Source organism: Sorghum bicolor, chromosome 2 (assembly GCF_000003195.3).
Source record: "Sorghum bicolor cultivar BTx623 chromosome 2, Sorghum_bicolor_NCBIv3, whole genome shotgun sequence".
Lineage (NCBI taxonomy): Eukaryota > Viridiplantae > Streptophyta > Magnoliopsida > Poales > Poaceae > Sorghum > Sorghum bicolor.
In genome coordinates, this window is record NC_012871.2 from 5,242,858 (window position 1) to 5,260,095 (window position 17,238).

General features: G+C 43.2%; 3 protein-coding genes and 1 pseudogene across 5 annotated transcripts; 3 read left to right on the plus strand and 1 right to left on the minus strand.

Moving 5' to 3' along the window:
* On the plus strand, positions 52-4,510 carry LOC8060745 (regulatory protein opaque-2). 2 transcript variants are annotated; one of them, XM_021454259.1, is made up of 6 exons: positions 52-1,010; positions 2,764-2,815; positions 2,946-3,141; positions 3,252-3,327; positions 3,440-3,565; positions 3,919-4,510. In XM_021454259.1, exons 1-6 carry the CDS (start codon positions 528-530, stop codon positions 4,324-4,326), a joined length of 1,341 nt encoding a protein of 446 aa, XP_021309934.1. In that variant the 5' UTR covers positions 52-527; the 3' UTR covers positions 4,327-4,510. The 2 variants fall into 2 exon arrangements, with proteins under 2 accessions (XP_021309934.1, XP_002459432.1); XM_002459387.2 differs by having other exon boundaries at positions 54-1,010; positions 2,949-3,141.
* Positions 9,540-11,635, plus strand: LOC8060746 (annotated as a pseudogene).
* On the plus strand, positions 11,008-15,168 carry LOC8060747 (regulatory protein opaque-2). The gene is made up of 6 exons (XM_021454260.1): positions 11,008-12,530; positions 13,617-13,668; positions 13,864-13,987; positions 14,097-14,172; positions 14,287-14,412; positions 14,579-15,168. The coding sequence occupies exons 1-6, from the start codon at positions 12,132-12,134 to the stop codon at positions 14,984-14,986; spliced, it is 1,185 nt and encodes a 394-aa protein (XP_021309935.1). The 5' UTR covers positions 11,008-12,131; the 3' UTR covers positions 14,987-15,168.
* On the minus strand, positions 14,540-16,562 carry LOC110432953. Of its 2 annotated transcripts, XR_002450293.1 has the most exons (5): positions 16,485-16,562; positions 16,316-16,368; positions 15,987-16,196; positions 15,327-15,393; positions 14,540-15,208 (listed from the first exon to the last, which is right to left on the minus strand). XR_002450293.1 is itself a non-coding variant. In XM_021454261.1 (4 exons), exons 1-4 carry the CDS (start codon positions 16,494-16,496, stop codon positions 15,345-15,347), a joined length of 324 nt encoding a protein of 107 aa, XP_021309936.1. In that variant the 5' UTR covers positions 16,497-16,555; the 3' UTR covers positions 15,313-15,344. The 2 variants fall into 2 exon arrangements, 1 of the variants encoding a protein (XP_021309936.1); XM_021454261.1 differs by lacking the exon at positions 14,540-15,208 and having other exon boundaries at positions 15,313-15,393; positions 16,485-16,555.

Here is a 17,238-nt window from a genome sequence, read left to right on the forward strand (position 1 = left end):
ATCCAAGGATATAAAGTTAGAACACACGGACATGCATGGCCAGCAGTTTGATCCACTGTGCACGCTTGGCTTATTAGTAACAGACGTGTTATTGAAGAGTTAAAATGAAACAAAATATATACATAGCGTCACGATAAAACCCATAACAACTTTGTAGCACAGCTAACTTTGTTTTCAGTTAGCCTTTTCCGTTCCCTTCCAAACAAATTTACTTGTCCTATTTGCCATGGTCACATTGAACACAGCAGGCTACTTGGTTCACAATGAGTGCAAGGGCAATGCACTACTACTTTTGCCTCTCCAGAAATTTCTGCAGACACAGCCCAACACTAGATAAATAGGGGGGAAGAACACCCTTCAAGCCCCAACTCACCCAAGCAACATAACTCAATCATGGGTGCATAGAAATATGCCAACCCATATCTATGGGGTCCTTCCCTTGAACTGCTTCTCCATCCTCTCCAAAGCCAACCTGATCTAGCGCTTGTTTTCCATTCCTTGAAATCACTGATAGTTACTTGTTGGACATGGATCATGTCTTCTCAATGGAGGAGATCCTCGGACCCTTTTGGGACCTGCCACTGCCACCAACACCACCAGAGCAGCAGCCTCTGGTGGTGACCGGCACCGACAGTGTCATCGTAGATGGTGTTGTTACTCATGTTGGTGATGGAGAGGGTGAGCAGCAGCCTCTGGTGACTGGCACAGACAGTGTCGTCATAGATGGTGTTGTTACTCATGGTGGTGATGGGGAGGGTGGTGACATGCTGGATCAGATTCAGAACACCACAGAGTGGACCTTTGAGAGATTATTGGAAGAGGAGCTTCTAACTAACACAACAACTGTGGCAAACTCTAGTTGCCCAGCCCTAAATGTTGATCCACTGGTGGAGGTGGACCACGGAACGATGGCGCCTGCAGAGGTGAGCGCCGTAGGTGACCCCATGGAGTACAATGCCATACTGAAGAGAAAGCTGGATGAGGACCTCATGGCCTTCAAAATGTGGAGGGTACTGCTCTTCCCTGCCTTTCTCTAATGTTTCTTGAACTGTACTCTATGGGTTGTAGGTTTAGCTGGGCGTAAAATACTTGAAATCGATTGGTTAGTGCTTTTTCAGAAATAATACTAAGCTTATATAACACATCTAGTGCATCCAAACACCTTAAAAGTGCTGTGGATAGGTAATCCATGATATAGAGATATGATGTTACAATTTGTTGAGATCTATGCTCTATTTGGATCTCTCTAGTAGTTTTTAAGAATATGGCTTTTTAGAAACGGGGTGACATTGAAACATGCTAGTTTTTGCTGTTTTGTGCCAAAATTTTAAAACCAGGAAGCTATTGATATCTAGCTTTTTTCAGTCTCGTACCCATAGAGCAATAAACGAAGTAAGATTTTTTTAAACTAGGATATTCAAACACTCTCATCAGTTTTTGCTCAGAATCTATATTTTAGAAACTAAAGACAAAAACAGTTTTTAAAGAATCTAAAACTGAACTACTCCCTCCTCCTGCAAAAAACGCAATTCAGCTTTGAACTTTTTTTTTGAGCAACAATTCTAGCTTTGAACCTGGACAGGTAGGAACTAGATAGATCCAAAGAGACTACTATTTGGAGTCAGTTTGTGCCAGATTCTTAAAACCAGGAAGCCATTAATACCTAGCTTTTGCCAGTTTTTCATACCCATGGAGCAATAAATGAAGTCGGATTTTTTAAAACTAGGACATCCAAACACCCCAACTAGTTTTTTTAGAATCTATTTTAGAAACTAAAGACAAAAACTGTTTTTTAAGAATCTAAAACTAATCTACTCCATCTGTCCTAAAAAAATGTAATTCTAGCTTTGAACCTGGTCAGGTAAAAGCTGGGTGGGATCCAAACAGGCTAATTTTTGTTGTCAATTTGTGCCAGATTCTTAAAATCAAGAAGCTATTGATACACAACTTTGTCAGTTTCTCGGTACCCATAGAGTAATAAATGAAGTCAGATTTTTTAAAACTGGGACATCCAAACACCCCACCAGTTTTTGCTCAGAATCTATATTTTAGAAACTAAAGACAAAAAATGTTTTTTAAGAATCTAAAACTGATCTACTCCCTCCACCCCACCCGAAAAAAAAACAGAATTCTAGCTTTGAACCTGGACATGTAAAACTGGGTGGGATCTAAACAGGCTAGTTTTTGCTGTCAATTTGTGTCAAATTCGTAAAAGTAGGAAGCTATTGATATCCAACTTTTGCTAGTTTCTCGTACTCACAGGGCAATAAATGAAGTCAGATTTTTTAAAACTGGGACATCCAAACACCCCCAAAAGTTTTTGTTTAGAATCTATATTTTAGAAAGTAAAGGCAAAACTGTTTTTTAAGAATCTAAAACTGACTTACACCCTCTATGTCCAGGTTCAAAACTAGAATTGTGTTTCTTTTGGGCTGGAGGGAGTACACAGGACCTATGATGAGCTTATGCCATGTTTGTCTATGCAAACCGACAAACAATAATATGCCACATCACAGGTCACTGTTCTTGTTTTATATGGAGCTAGTGCCACGAGATTTGTGATATTGGATTGAGCTATGGCATGTGTGGGTATACAAACAACTAATAACAATCCATTATAGGCAATATTTACAAATGGGCTCTTTACAAACTTAATGGTTCCATAATCTACCGTGCTTTTTGGACGTTCCCACTCAGCAATTTTTGTTGAATGTTTCTTTTTTCTAATGTTTTAACTTCAAATTTTGGAATACCCATCCACAGGCCTCTACTAGTGGTGTGAACTCTGAAGGCTCAAACAATGAAAATGGAGGAGGTACTATCTACTATGTGCCCTGTTACATTGTACAGGAATATATGACGGAATAATAATAATGTTAAAACGCAAAGCTAATTAATTATTATGTACAAGGCGTACTTTTTTCATTCCTCTTTAACTCATTTAGCAGGTAGCAAGAATCTGGTGCAGAACAAGCTCAATAGTGCAGATCCAACCAATAATCATGCACAAAATGCAGATCTTCGTGTGAGGTTTGCTACTAGCTCTTCCTCAAGGGATCCTTCACCATCAGATGAGGATATGGATGGTGAAGTAGAGATTCTGGGATTTAAGATGCCTACTGAAGAAAGAGTGAGAAAAAGGTAACATTAATTTGCAAGACATGGTTTTACCTTGCATCATCCTTTCAATATCAACAAAAGATATCTCCCATGTGAGACTTCTGAACTTATTTGTTGTTACTTAACTTTAGAAAGGAATCTAATAGAGAATCAGCCAGGCGCTCAAGATATAGAAAAGCCGCTCACTTAAAGGACCTGGAGGACCAGGTGTGGTATCGCAAATTATATTGTTATTATAATACAGTTTTCATTTGCCTAATGAAAAAGGAATCAAGAGTTTGTGAGTAATTAATGAGTGTAAAATGGTGTTTAATTACAGGTAGAAAAATTAAAAGCTGAGAATTCTTGTTTGCTGAGGCGCCTTGCTGCTATGAACCGAAAGTACAATGAAGCTAATGTTGACAACAGGGTACTGAAAGCAGACATGGAGACCCTAAGAGCTAAGGTATGATATGCTGTAGTAACCGTGTTTTTTTTTATGCTTTAACACATCAAAAATCATTGAATCCTGAAGTGCCCTCTTGCAAATAATGCTCTCCATGCATAGTTTTCTTTTAAGGGACGACAAGATTTTCCTGCAAATTTTATTAGATGGAAGAAAATAAAAAAAATATGTCTGTAGTTTTTTTTTGACAAGCACAGACGCAGACGCTTAATATGCATGCATATTCACCCCTATCAACATAAATACGCAAACACTACCCATATGAGCACCTCTAAAAGATTATGTCGGCATATCTTGAAATTAACGAAGTCAGCACAAACGCGTCGCTCACATGGTATAAAATCTGGTTGCAGGTGAAAATGGGAGAGGACTCCCTAAAGCGCGTTATAGAGATGAGCTCACTGACCTCCATACCCATTCCAGAGCTTCCCAGCAGCTCTGATGTTCCAGTGCCTATCCACGAGGAGATCGTCAACTATTTCACTACCACCCCAGCAGACGATGCTTTGGCTGACAACAGCTTCATGCCCATGCCAGAGCCATTGGCATTGCAACTCCAAGCTGAAGAGCCAACCATCAATGGAGCTCTAAATGCCACAGAGATGAACCAAATCGCTACGCACTGCGCGGCAGGGAGCCAACCATCAATGGAGCTTATCCAGGAGACAATGGGAGCCATGATGCCGACCTCCCCCGGATCAACTCTCCAGGAATCTGAGCTGCTGGGTCCAAACGAGACCATAAACATGCATACGTATTAGGCATTGCAAGTTTTGTAATCTCGTTTGTAGTGATCACCTGTGCTTGCACTGCGTGGGCGGACTTGTGGTTTCTTCTTTATGTCGTGGAATCCCTGGGAACATTTGCAGCTGTCGCTGAATAACTGAATAAGGCTCATTGTCTCCCTTGACATTTCAAATAAATTGAGAACCATGAGTGTTTTTTTTTTCCAGGTACCAAAAGATTGGTAGATAGGGATTGGGAGTTGTTGGAGATGTGTTTTTCAATCTTGCCAAAAATCAAAGGATGGGGAGAGTGTTTTGGAAACTCTTGGACATGCTCTGACTTTCCATTCAGAACAACTCTTAGTGTCAACCACCTAGACTTACAGTGTTTGTGATGGCCCCCGGATAATCTTTGTGACCATTTGATCATGAAATTTCTGCATATTATACTGCCAGTTCCCATCCAACCACACTTCATGCAATGCTCCTGCTCGTCTATTTCTACTAGACCATACTCATATCCGTGACATACTTAGTACACTTAACAACTAATCTAAATGTGTTGCCGGGATCAATCATGATAGGCCTTGTTTAGTTCCTGAAGCGAAAAATTTCACGACATTGTAACATTTTCGTTTGTTTGTGGTAATTATTGTCTAATCATGGACTGACTAGGTTCAAAAGATTCGTCTCGTCAATTCCAACCAAACTGTGCAATTAGTTTTTATTTTCGTCTATATTCAATACTCCATGCATGCGTCTAAAGATTCGATGTGACAGAGAATCTTGAAAATTTTTGGGTTTTTGGGTGGAAGCAAACAATGCCATAGAATGAATCAAGATAACAAAATCAAGGAGTTAAACAATACCCTACACGACACGTTTCCTAAACCAAGAAAACTACCATTTTCGTAGTAGTTGGAGATTCAACTTACCAAATACGCCAACCACTCGAATCTATATTGCTTCACCAACTACACATAAGCTGCCTACAAAGCAAAGAAGAACAAAACCCGAATCAAATTGAAGAACCCTAACCTTAGTCCTCATCCAACAATATATTGTAATGCAGACCACAAAAAAGGGTCAGATGTAGCCACATACCTTTTCTCCATCACAATAGTAGTCCTGCGAAACAACGCTACAAGGAGGGGGGCAGGGGCTTGTGGGCGAGGGCGCCAGGCGGGCAAGCCCTAGGTTGTGCGGAGCAGAAAAAGAAGGGGACATGAGAGGCGAGTGGGCCACACGACAGGGGAGTATATGTAGAAAGATGTTGAGGGCCAGGGAGGTCATTTCACAGGGGTTGCTGACTAGGATCCACGCAAGGGTGAGGTGCCAATGTACCACGTGAACAAAAGTGACAATTTTGTATCAAGTTTCTGCCTCTATTGCCAAAAACATAGTGGCAACTAGTAAGAGTGCTATGTTAGGAGGTGTCGTCCGCTATATATTGGTAAAAAGTCAACTCTCTCTGCTAGATCTAAGCAAATTGAGCCCAGCCTGACCCAAGCCTGAAGGGTTTTGGCCCACCCACAAACCATAGTAGACAGGGCATAGGCACAAATCTTGTTGTCCAAAAAAATTTACTAGGCCGAAATACTGTTTTAGATATTTTACACTATAAAATACACGGATGGCCCACCTAGGCCCATTGAAAGCCCTAGTTTGGTTTTGGATAATTGATGAAACCCTAGTACTAACCTCTATGCTAAGTGTGTGTAGACTTAATGAGGTTGGTACATGCCAAGTGATGGAGCAAGTGATGATCATGGTGTTGATGGTGATAACCACAAGATGATCAAGTGCTCAACTTGGAAAAGAAGAAAGAGAAAAACAAAACCCTATGGAGTTCAAGGCAAAGGTATTGCTTAGGGTTTTGGTTTTGGTGATCAAGATACCATAGAGGGTGTGATCACATTTAGGATAGATAGCCGTACTATAAAGAGGAGAATTCTTTGGCTAAACGGTTATCAAGTGCCACTAGGTGTCATTGTTCATGTGCATGCATTTAGAACCTAGTGAGCTAACTTAACTCCCTCAAAGAAAATGATTGTGAAAATGCTAACACACGTGCACTTGTTGGTACACACTTTGTGGTGTTGGCACACTTTGAGAGGGAGTTGGAGTTTGAAGGGTAGAGAGAGGATGGGTTCCTCAAGCTCGGCGGGATTCGGCGCTTTTCGAGAAAATGAAGTGCATATTTTCTATTGCGCCGGTGGGAAATTTGGAGAAGTCGCGGGAGTGTTTCTTGCTGAGAAAACACTCACCGGACGCTGGCTTCTGGAGCACCGGACGCTGCGTCTGAGCGTCCGGTGCAGATAGTGCCTGGCCCAGCTAGGGTAAGGCACCGGACGATAGGCACCGGACGCTGGCTTGAGCGTCCGGTGGTTAGCGTCCGGTGTGCGGGCGTTTTGCGACCCTCTCTGCGCATGGGTCCGGTGAGCACCGGACGCTGAGGGTGCGTCCGGTGGCTTGCGTCCGGTGAACCTGCGAGTTTGCGGAACTCTCTGCGCATGAGTCCGGTGTGCACCGGACGCGTCCGGTGCCAACTTGCTCAGCGTCCGGTGCTCTGCAGGTTACCGTTAGACTCTGACACGCGACTGACGTTGAAGCACCGGACGCTGGTGTTGAGCGTCCGGTGCCCCTTTAAGAGCGTCCGGTGACCCCGCGTTTTGCCCAGTGAAAGAGCCAACGGCTCTATTTGTTTGAGGGGCTATAAATACGTGTTTGGCCGGCTTGGGGCTCACTCTCTTGGCATTCTAACATACTTGACTTCCTTGTGAGCCTAAGCAAACCTCTCCCACTCATCTCCTTCATAGATTAAATATCTTTGTGAGATTGGGAGTGATTCCAAGTGCATTTGCTTGAGTGATTGCATCTAGTGGCACTTGGGGATCGATTTGGCTGCGGTTTTCTTATTACTCTTGGTGGTTGCCGCCACCTAGACGGCTTGGAGCGGCGGAGGAGCTTTGGCACGAGTTGGTGATTGTTCGTGGCCATCTCCCGGTGATTGTGAGGGGTCTTGTACCTTCCCCGGCGGAGAGCCGAAAGGTAACTCTAGTGGATTGCTCGTGTCATTGAGTTACCTCACTTGTGGGTGGGTTCTTGTGGTGTCCTAGTGAGGACGAGGTTTGTGCTACACCTCTTAGCCACCGAACCACCAAGTGTTGGTCGACATAACGGGGACGTAGCGTGCCGGCAAGCACGTGAACCTCGGGAGAAAATTGTGTGTCTCCATTGTGATTGTTCATTGGATTTCTCCCGGTGATTGGACTTCATATTATTGATTGGTTCATCCCCTCCACGCGGTGGTATAAAGTTCAAACTATCTCTCTTACTTTCTTGCAAACTAGAGTAGCTTACATACTTGTATAGAAACTTTAGGTAGCTCTCTAGTGTAAGTAGAGACTTAGCTCTTGTGTGCCTAGTGATCATATCAACTAAAATTGTTGGATAGGTGGCTTGCAAACACCCCTTTAGAGCTAGAGCAAAAGGCTTCGCTTTGTTATTTACTAACCTCTTGCTCTAGCGTTTTTGTAGAATTTTTAAATAGGCTATTCACCCCCCTCTAGCCATATTAGGACCTTTCACCCATGATAAACCCAAAAAATTAGGCCTGACTTTCGTAGTGAGATATTCACGGACATGACTTTTTTGGCCCGATCCAAACCCGGCCTAGCCGACAAAATGCCCAGGTCTGCTCCCCGCAAACGCACCACTCCTCTTCTCTCTTCCCCCCCCCCTCACCTCAAGGGAGATTTATATTTTTACCATTATTACAAATGGCACTCATCCTAACATCATCTTTAAAATGACACTTACAAATTTACAAGATGGGACACGTTTTAACATCAGATTTGTCATTTTTGCACATGTGACACGCCATGCCAACCCAATACACTAGCACCGAGTTAGCACAGGCGGCAAAATATCCTTGCTACCCCTACCCTGCTCCTCTCTTCCTTCTCCAATAGCTGAGTCCCACAACTCCTCTCATGGCTAGGTGAGGCCCACTCGTCAGCTTCATCTTCTTTCTCTAGCACCTCTGTGTGGAGGCAACAGATGAGTTGGTGGCCTTAGAGCCTAGAGACCGGAGCCAGCCGAGGCCGAGCTCACCCGTGGCCAGGGCACCTGCTACGATTGTGCCTAGAAGCTAGGGTGAACAACTATGGGCGCTCACTAGCCATGGTCGCAGCTGCATCCAAGCAGCGGATGGACGACATCAGGAGAAACGTCGGCAGTAGGGAGCTTTGTGGCTGTCTGTGCGCTTCGACGCTGAGCGAGGAAGGTAGTGACAACAAGGGTAGTGTGAGTGAGGTTGTCTACGACCAGGGCCACCGGTGCCTCTAGGGCTGTGCTCAATCATGGCTACACCCGTGCTGCTAGGACCGAGCTCCACCGCCTGTGGCTAGGGCACCCCACATTGTCGTCAGGGCCAAGCTCACCTGCACTTAAGCTGAGCTTGCCCCCCGCACATGGTGCCTTACTCGTCATCCTCGGGCGCTCGGTAGCATGAGGGACGAAGCTGGAGGTGCGTGTCGGAGGAAGAAGATAAAGCTAACGAGTAAGATCCACTTAGCAGTGAGAGAAGCTGTGGGACCTAACTATCGGAGAAGAGAAGAGAGGAGCAGGGTAGACACAACAAGGACATTTAACCACCTGTGCTTGATGGAGGATTTGTTTAGATCTAAAAAGTTTTTTGTTTTTGACACTGTAGCACTTTCGTTTTTACTTGATTAACATTGTCCAATCATAGAGTAACTAAGCTTAAAAGATCCGTCTCGTAATTTACAGACAAATTGTGCAATTAATTTTTGTTTTTATCTATATTTAATGCTTTATATATATGCTACAAGATTCGATATGACGCGAAATCTTAATTTTTTTTTTGGTTTTTCGGTGAGCTAAACAAGGCCTGAGTGCCAACATATCAGGCTGCGGTGGTGTCCGGTGTTCCACGCAGGGATGAAAACGGATCGAATACGAACGGATATCACTGATATCATATTTGTTTTCATATTTTTGGTCGGATTCGGATTCGAATATGGATAATGTCAACAATATTGGATAAAATACGATTGGATGTCGACATCATAAAGATATGATTTAAGTATTCGGATACGGATACGATATCGGATATTAAACATTCAGACTCGATACGTACAGATCTCAACCTCTCTAAACGAATTCGGTCTCGAATACGGTCGGAAAATATCCGTACCATTTTCATCCCTAGTTCCACGTGTAAAAAAATGGTAAATCTGATGCTAAACTTCTCTTCTCTACTAAATTTGCATTCTACGATTGCTATTGGTAATAATGGTAAAAATGTAAATCTCCCCGTCGGTTTCAAGAGAAAAAACTTCGCCGCCGCCGCTCGGTTGCTCTCCGCCGGCGCCCCTTCCTCTTCCTCCTCCTCTCCAGTCGCGCCGTCCCCCCGCTCCCCTTCCTCCTCGCCGTCACGACCGTGCGGCCCGTGCTCCGCCTCGCCGTCGCCGCCGCCGCCAAGAAAAGAGAGACAGGGAGGGGAAACCAACGGTGGCGTGGTGAGGAGGGAATCAAGCGGAGGAAGTAAGGAAGGGAGTGGGGCTGCGGTCACCGGGCCGCCGGCGGACTGCCATGTCGTCTCTGGGGACGTCCAAGGGGATCCTGGAGAACGCCAAGTTCGGCGTCTACGGCTCCGTGCCCGTCGCGCTCACCTATCTCGTCGCCACCGGATCCAAGGACCTCAAGAAGCTCATGGGCCTCGTGCGTTCCTTCACTTCTCATTCCCTCCCCCCTCTCGCTCCCTGTCAGGCGAATTTAGCTGCTGATTGTGTCAATAGGGTTTAAGACCGATTGGGGTTCTGTGGTTCAGTGCTACCTGCCTGCGCCACATATTTTGGCTGCTAGGGTTTCAGCTGATTTGGACTTGGATGGTATGGTGCGACACCATTTCAGTCTGCCACTCAGCGGTGCTAGTTCATTTAGGCAAAATTCGATTGGGTTTAGATGCAACATTCTTATTATCCTTCGTTTTTTTTTTCTGTTAGAATAGAATGTTGAGGAGAAGTGCGTATCATTTGCATTAGGAAGAAAAGTTAAGCTTTGGTTGCTGAATGCCTGACTGCACAAATCATATTACCAGAAACGGAGTCATGGTTCTGTCACTAAGATGCCAAACGCCTGCTTGTATTCCAGTCCTTGAGGTTTGGGTGCTTTTCTTCTTCGTAGTGAAAATTTAATCTATATTCTTATATATATTCTTGTTTGGATTCCTAATGAACATTCTTATTGACCTAGCATGCATATGGCAGTTTGTTCTACTGTTAATGCTAAGTAACACGGTTGTGGTATGGTTTGTTGACAGATGATCAGACGTTTCTTTATGTTCATCGATGAACATTTCTGACAATTGATTGATCCATTGGGTCACAAACTTGAAAAAGATGAATTCATTACCTCCTTGTGTTGATATACCCTGATTTACATCAAGATTAAACTGCCTGTGTACCCCTTTGCAGCGTCCTTATGTGGTTTATCTGCCTGAAGGTCGGCCCACGCCCTCCACCACCAGAAGAACTGTGTGAAAGGGCATGGGAGATTGCTCGGAAGAGGCAGCAGAGTTGAATTGATGGTGGTTTCTCCAGGCGTCTGTCCAGGGATGAAGAGAGGGAGAGAGAAGGCACCGGATTGCGTCGTCGTGATGCAGCACGGCGGCGGCGGCAGCAGGTGAGTTCCACCCTTCTTCTTCACCCGTGCATCGGACGACCCAAACCCCAAACCCGGAGAGCATCAGACGTCTGAGAAGGTGTGCGTGCCACATGACGCGAGTGCACGTGCTCGGAAAGAACTATTCCTGAAAATATATACATGTTGGTAATTAAGGTAGCATAGTGCATATTGTGTAAGTTTATGTTTTCCTGTGCACATTTCATTGATAATAAGAAAGCTAGCTGTAACGTACAAGTGCAGCTTGTTGGCTAATCTGTGATAAGAAATGTTATAAATGGATAAGCATCGTTTATCCATTTGCTCTAAAATGTAGCAAGTCACATGAAAAAACAAAAACTTAAATCTAAACTATACCATATCCCATATCATCGTATATAGCATGTAGTTGAGATTTCTCTTTAGCTTTCCTTCCATTTGCTGGACAGATTACTTGTACGCATTTTCATTATCACAATAAAAGTGAAGATTGTGTACTTTTTTTTGTGTTTCTTGTAGATCCTCCACATGAACCTCAAAGATATGATCTAGGTAGAACAGAAAGTGCAATACATGTTTGGTAAGGCGTGGTATCCAGCACAAAGTACAACATGTTATCCAATCCAAGGATATAAAGTTAGAACACACGGACATGGCCAGCAGTTTGATCCACTGCACACGTTTGGATTGTCACTAACACACGTGTTATTGAAGAGTTAAAAATGAAGCAAAATATATACATAGCGTCACGATAAAACCCATAATAACCTTGTAGCGCACCTAACTTTGTTTTCTGTTAGCCTTTTCCATTCCCTTCCAAACAAAATTACTTGTCCTATTTGCCATGGTCACATTGAACACAGCAGGCTACTTGGTTCACATTGAGTGCAAGGGCAGTGCACTACTTTTGCCTCTCCAGAAATTTCTGCAGACACAGCCCAACACTAGATAAATAGGGGGGAAGAACACCCTTCAAGCCCCAACTCACCCAAGCAACATAACTCAATCATGGGTGCATAGAAATATGCCAACCCATATCTATGGGGTCCTTCCCTTGAACTGCTTCTCCATCCTCTCCAAAGCCACCTTGACCTAGTGCTTGTTTTCTTCCTTGATCTTCCCTTGAAATCATTGATAGTTACTTGTTGGACATGGAGCCTGTCTTCTCAATGGAGGAGATCCTCGGACCCTTTTGGGACCTGCCATCACCACCACCACCAGAGCAGCAGCCTCTGGTGATCGGCACCAGCAGTGTCGTCATAGATGGTGTTGTTACTCATGGTGGTAATGGGGAGGGTAGCAACATGATGGATCAGATTCAGAACACCACGGAGTGGACCTTTGAGAGGTTACTGGAAGAGGAGCTTCTAACTGACACAACACCAGTGGCAAACTCTAGTTGCCCAGCCCTAAATGTTGACCCGGTGGTAGAGGTGGACCAGGGAGCGATGGCGCCTGAGGCGGTGAGTGCCGTAGGTGATCCCATGGAGTACAATGCCATACTGAAGAGGAAGCTGGAGGAGGACCTGATGGCCTTCAAAATGTGGAGGGTACTGCTCTTCCCTGTCTTTCTCTAATGTTTCTTGAACTGTACTCTATGGGTTGTAGGTTTTGTAGTGTCCTTAGCTGGGCGTGCAGTAATTGAAATCGATCGGTTAGTGCTTTTTGTGGAAGTAATACTAAGTTTATATATATCACATCTAGTGCATCCAAACACCTTTTAAAAGTGATGTGGATAGGTAATTCATGATCTAGAGATTTGGTGTTACAATTTGTTGAGATCTATGGCCCTATTTGGATCTCTCCAGTTTTTGATAGTTTTTAAGAATCTGGCTTTTAGAAACTAGGTGGGATCCAAACAGGCTATAGTTTTTGCTGTCACTTTTTGCCAGATTCTTAAAAACCAGGAAGATATTGATACCCAGCTTTTGCCAGTTTCTTGTAACCAATAGAGCAATAAATGAAGTCAGATTTTTAAAAACTAGGAGATCCAAACACCCCAGTTTTTGCTCAGAATCTAGATTGTAGAAACTAAAGACAAACTGTTTTTTAAGAATCTGAAACTGATCTAAACATGACCTATGATGAGCTATTGCCATGTTTGTCAATACAAACTGAAACAATAATGCCACATCACAGGTCACTGTTCTTGTTTTATATGGAGCTAGTGCCACGAGATTTGTGATGTTGAGTTGAGCTATGGCATGTGTGGCTATACAAACTAACAATCCATTCTTACTAGTTTTTTAAAAACTAGATTAAGGACTATTTACAAACGAGCTCTTTACAAACTTAATGGTTGCGTAACTAAATTAGGGAAACAGTACTATTTTTATTTATGAGAAAGGTCAGATATGATCAAATTAGGATGTGGCAACTCCAATTCGATGCCTACATTTGCAATATCTATATAAATATTCTATAAAGTCACATAAGGTATTTAAGATATGATCGCACCATTTCATTTGCTAATTATATTATTGGTAACTACACAAATTATTATAATGAAATTAGTTGACTTTGCATGTGCATATGTATGTTCCATTCTACCTTGCTTTCTGGACGTCCCCACTCAGCAATCTTGTTGAATGTTTTTCTAATGTTTTAACTTCAAATTTTGGAATACCCATCCACAGGCCTCTACTAGTGGTGTGAACTCTGAAGGCTCAAACAATGAAAATGGAGGAGGTACTATCTACTATGTGCCCTGTTACATTGTTTTCAGGAATATATGACTGAATAATATGTGAAAAGGCAAAGTTAATTATTATGTGTAAGGCGTACTTTTCTCCTTCCACTTTGCCTGATTTAGCAGTAGCAAGAATCTGGTGCAGACCAAGCTCAACGGTGAAGATCTAATCAATAATCATGCTCAAAATGCAGATCTTCATGTGAGGCTTACTACTAGCTCTTCCTCAAGGGATCCTTCACCATCAGATGAGGATATGGATGGTGAAGTAGAGATTCTGGGATTTAAGATGCCTACTGAGGAAAGAGTGAGGAAAAGGTAACATTAATTTGCAACATATGGTTTTACTTTGCATCCTTTCAATATCAACAAAAGATAACCGCCTTCCCATGTGAGACATCTGAACTTATTTGTTACTTAATTTCAGAAAGGAATCTAATAGAGAATCAGCCAGACGCTCAAGATATAGAAAAGCCGCTCACTTGAAGGATCTGGAGGACCAGGTGTGGTATCGCAAATTACACTGTTATATAGTTTTCATTTGCCTGTCTACTGAAAAAGGAATCAAGAGTTTGTGCGTAATTAATGAGTGTAAAATGGTGCTTGATCAATTACAGGTAGACAAACTAAAAGCTGAGAATTCTTGTCTATTGAGGCGGCTTGCTGCTTTGAACCAGAAGTACAATGATGCTACTGTTGACAACAGGGTACTGAAAGCAGACATGGAGACCCTAAGAGCTAAGGTATGGTATGGTAACTGTGTTTTTTTATGCTTCAATGCATCAAATTTATTGCACATATCCTTGCATCGTGCCAACATTTAATTATCAATTTCCCATTGCTTGTACTACACTACGAGTAATAAAGCTATGTCTGTGTAGTTAACATGGTTATAAAATCTGGTTGCAGGTGAAGATGGGAGAGGACTCCCTAAAGCGGATCATAGAGATGACCTCACTGACCTCCATACCCATTCCAGAGCTTCCCAGCAGCTCTGATGTTCCAGTGCATATCCAAGACAACATCGTCAACTATTTCACTACCACCCCAGCAGGCGATGCTTTGGCTGACAACAGCTTCATGCCCATGCCAGACCCATTGCCATTGCAACTGCAAGCTGAAGAGCCAACCATCAATGGAGCTCTGAATGCCACAGAGATGAACCAAATCGCTACGCACTGCGCGGCAGGGAGCCAACCATCAATGCAGCTTATCCAGGAGACAATGGGAGCCATGATGCCGACCTCCTCCGGATCAACTCTCCAGGAATCTGAGCTGTTGGGTCCAAACGAGACCATAAACATGCATATGTATTAGGCATTGCAAGTTTCGTAGTCTCGTGTTGTAGTTATCGCCTGTGCTTGCACTGCAGGCGGACTTGTGGTTTCTTCTTTATTGGTGTCGTGGAATCGCTGGGAACATTTGCAGCTGTCGCTGAATAAGGCTGGTTGTCTCCCTTGACATTTCGAATAATTTGACAACCATGAGTGTTTTGTTTTGATCCCAGCACTTTGGAAGGCCTACCTGCAAGCAGACTTGCTGCAGATTTTATACCAATCAAATTAGATAAAAAAATATAGCTAATAAATAAGAAGCTAGGGTTATTTGGATCACACATCTTATTACGTAGACAAAAAATGTCCATAATACTCCGTACCTTTGCTATTTTAATTTTTTATTTTCTTTCTTTTTTTGATTTCTCCTTCCTCAGGTCCTCATCCGAACTGCAAATGGGGGAAATTAACTTCTTACCATTATAATGAGATAGCACTTTTGTCGTGTCTTCGTGAATCTCGAGATCCATGCTGACGTGAGGTGCTCATGTGTCACAAGCAAAAGTGGCACTTTTGTATGGACTCTCATCCCCTTTTCTCTCTCCTCAATGAACCTAGGTCTCGCCCGCTCATCACCGTCCCACAACCCTCCCCCCCTCCTGCAGAGCCATGGCTCATCTCATCTATCATTTATCAACTGATAAAAATGTTCATCTCTTCTAACTTTTAATTCAGAACCACTTAGTGTCAACCACCCATACTTTACATTGTTTTTATAGTGGCCCCTAGATGATCTTTGCAACCATTTCATCATGAAAATTCTAGACTATACTGCCGATTCCCATCCAACCACAGGTCATGCTCTTGCTTGGCCATTTCTACTAGACTATAGCACACTTAACAACTAATCTAAACGCATTGCCAGGATCAATTTTGACAGAATGAATCAAGAAAACAGAATCAAGGAGCTAGACCATATCCTACACGACACGTTTCCTAAACCAAGAACTACCATTCTGTGTGCAGTTAGAGATTCAACTTACCAGCGAACTGACCATGGATCAGTTGGTTGGATTCCTTGTGGTAGAACCTGTCCACCCGGGTTCAAGTCACTGACTTGGCACAGGTGCTCGCATTTTCCTAGATTTATTCTAGGATTTATCAACGTTATGCTTTCAGTGGTAGGCGATGTCTCCGTCGACAGCGAAGCGCCTGTCGTGTCTTCGTGAATCTCGAGATCTGTCGGCTCAGCCCTTCGGAGGTGCTCAGAGGGATAGGGTTAGCATACTTGTATTTTATAGATTGAGGTGCATGCATGTTGTGGGCGTGTGTGTTGTATCGTATAATTCTAAAAAAAAGATACTCAACTTACCAGATAGGGCAACCACTCGAATACATTGCTTCACCAACTACTACATCAGCTGCCTATGAAGCAACGAGGGACAAAAACCCGAATCAAATTGAAGAACCCTAACATTAGTCCTCATCCAACAACATATTGCGATGCAAACCCCAGAAAAGGCTTGAATGTAGCCACATACCTTTTTCTCCATTGCGATAGCAGCAGACGGGTAAGACCTAGGCCATGTGGAGTAGAGAAAGAAGAGGACAGGAGAGGCGACTGGCCTGGCCATGCGAGGGAGTATATATAGAAAGACGTTGGGCAGGGCGGTCATTTCACAGGGGCTGCTGACTCGGATCCACGCAAGGGTGAGGTGCCAGTGCGTCACGTGAACAAAAGTGATAATTTTGTATTGAGTTTCTGTCTGTATTGCAAAAAATATAACGGCAACGGTAAGAGTACTATGTCAAGAAACGTCATATGTTATAATGGTAAAATATTAATTTTCTTTGTTAGATTTAAGCAAATTGAGCCTGGCTCGAGGCTGATAAGTTTTGGCCTGCCCAGCGCCCACGGATCTTAGGCCTTGTTTAGTTGCGAAAAGTTTTTAGATTTTGATACTGTAGCATTTTCGTTTGTTTGTGGCAAATATTATTCAATCATGGACTAATTAGGATTAAAAGATTCGTCTCGCGATTTTACAGGCAAACTGCTAAATTAGTCTTTGTTTTCATCTATATTTAGTGCTTCATGCATGCCGCAAGATTCGATGTAACGAGGAATCTTCAAAACTGTTTTAGTTTTGGGATGAACTAAACAAGGCCTTACTGCAAGGCCTTGGCACAGATCCTGCTGCCTAGAAAAAATTATTTTGACTTGAGTCCAAGGCGAACACTAGTTTTATCTATTTTATACACTATAAAATGTATGAAAAATTAGGTTCGACTTATCCG